The sequence below is a fragment of the Hydra vulgaris genome, chromosome 07 (assembly GCF_038396675.1).
Source record: "Hydra vulgaris chromosome 07, alternate assembly HydraT2T_AEP".
Classification (NCBI taxonomy): Eukaryota; Metazoa; Cnidaria; class Hydrozoa; order Anthoathecata; family Hydridae; genus Hydra; species Hydra vulgaris.
The window spans coordinates 28797084-28799173 of record NC_088926.1 but is presented as its reverse complement, the minus strand read 5'-3'; the positions used below and the strand labels follow the sequence as shown (position 1 = coordinate 28799173).

At 28.0% G+C, this 2090-nt stretch overlaps 1 protein-coding gene across 1 annotated transcript; it reads right to left on the bottom strand.

Annotated features, from left to right (window-relative positions):
- Window positions 1-685: 685 nt before the first annotated feature.
- On the bottom strand, window positions 686-1799 carry LOC136082197 (methyltransferase-like protein 22). Its single transcript, XM_065800714.1, has 3 exons — window positions 1179-1799; window positions 961-1050; window positions 686-880 (listed from the first exon to the last, which is right to left on the bottom strand). Exons 1-3 carry the CDS (start codon window positions 1655-1657, stop codon window positions 688-690), a joined length of 762 nt encoding a protein of 253 aa, XP_065656786.1. The 5' UTR covers window positions 1658-1799; the 3' UTR covers window positions 686-687.
- Window positions 1800-2090: the final 291 nt, after the last annotated feature.

Genomic DNA, 2090 nt, shown 5'->3' with positions numbered 1-2090 from the left:
TTAACAAATAGACAAATTGCTTGAATAGAAGTGATTGGAATAAGGCTATTGTCAACACAACATACAGATGAATTGTCTGGGTCACTTTTTGAAACTAATATTGATTTTAACAACTTTGTCCAACAAGGTTTAAAGAGATCGATATGTTGATAATGATAGGTCAGAAGCTATTTTAATAAAAGTTCATATTGCTCTATTTAATGTTGCATTTAAATTTTTTAAGTGATCTAGAAAACCTGTTTAAGTTATTTTAAAGAACTGAACTTGTGTGCAACATCTTTAAAGTTAATTCATTTTTTCTATAAGTGAGATTAATTTAACACCACACAAGCACTATGCCTAAATTATCTATTTTGTGGTTTTGAGATCACAAGGCTTGAAGAGACAGTCTTGCTAAAAAAAATAATTTCTTAAAAACGATCACTTTTAATGTAAAAATGCGAACTTAAAATGACTAAATTTAGCATATCACACCATAGTTTCTGGAAAAAAAAGAGTTAAAAAAATTGCATAATTTGTTTAGTTATTACTTTCCAAGAGTAGAAAAACTGTAATGATGACAACAACAATGAAAATTGCGATGATGATGATGACGACAATGATGATGACTGAAAATTCATTTTAATTTACAATATATACTAGTAAAGTTATAATACTTTTACAAAGAAACTACTTTTACAAAGAATTTTATTTGAAAATATCAATTCTCCATAATTCAAGATAACTTGATCGTTCATAATCAACAAAAATCGGAAAATCAAGTGGAATGTTTGTTATAGATATGTTATTGGAACTACTATAACAATGTAGCAAATTACGGAAATGTTCATAAGAAGGAGAAGAAACATCTAATTCTTCTATAGAAAAATTCAGTCGTTTTCTATGGAAAAAAACACAATAACATCAAAATTTGATATTTGAGAAAATGTAAATATCACATGAAAAAGTTGATCAGTAAGCTCTTCATCATATATGCAATCAGCAGCTATAATTATATTTGTTTTTTCTATTACCAAGCAGTCTTTATCTATCCAAGAAAATTCAGAGTTGCTATCTTGTAAATTTAAATCTAAAAGAAAATGATTTAAACTTACTTCATTATGTTGTTTTTCAACATTAAACCAGTTTAATTTTCTGAAAGATACATTTAGGTCTTGATCTGTTTTTTTGTGGAATACTATTGAAAATAATATCTCATAAAACAATTTAATTCATAGTTTTCTTGATTTAAACACAAAATGTCATTTTCTTTATCAGTAGAAAATACATGAGAAGCTTTAAATGAAGCAAGAATAGAACAAATTCCAACTCCAGCACCAAGTTCAATGCAATAACAATCTTTAAATACGTCACTGTATATAATATAATCCGCCATCAACAGAGATGCTGCCCACACTTGCTTACCAACATTATTTAAATGAGTACTATTACAATGAATAATCGTTAGTGTTATAGCGTTATTATCAAACTCAGTTCTGTTAGTATTTAAATCTCCATCACTATCGTAGTCGATCGTGTTTTCGGTTAAAGGAATTGACTTTGGTTCTATATGTGTCGAACATTTGATACAAAACCGAGTTATATATTTTTCACTAGAAATCTTGTTTTTAGTTTTGCATAAGTGAACTTCAGATAAAACAAAAATATCGTGGTTCATTTTAAATTAATAGCACTATTTAACTGACATTACACTAAAACATGCGAAACCTATTCGAAATTTTTAGTTCATGCTTCATAAACTGAGTGAGTGTTTAAATCTCACTTTAATCACATTATGACTATCATCATTAGGACGTTTCGAAGACTGATGCTCTGCGATAACACTTTGGTTTCTTTATTATTTTATTTTTACCTTTTTTATTATTATTTTTTAATATTCCGTATATTTTGGTCAAGAGGGAGGGGGGGGGGATGAGCGGTACTGTAGCACTTGGGGCTGGAGGTAAAGATACTCCGGCGGTAGTAACCGGGAAAATAGATAGATGATTGTTTTAAATAAAAAATAAATGTGAAAAAAAAAGAAAAACTTTTTAACTAAACACATTGTCTAAAATTAAAAAGTAAAAACAAACAGACATTTCAACAATTCA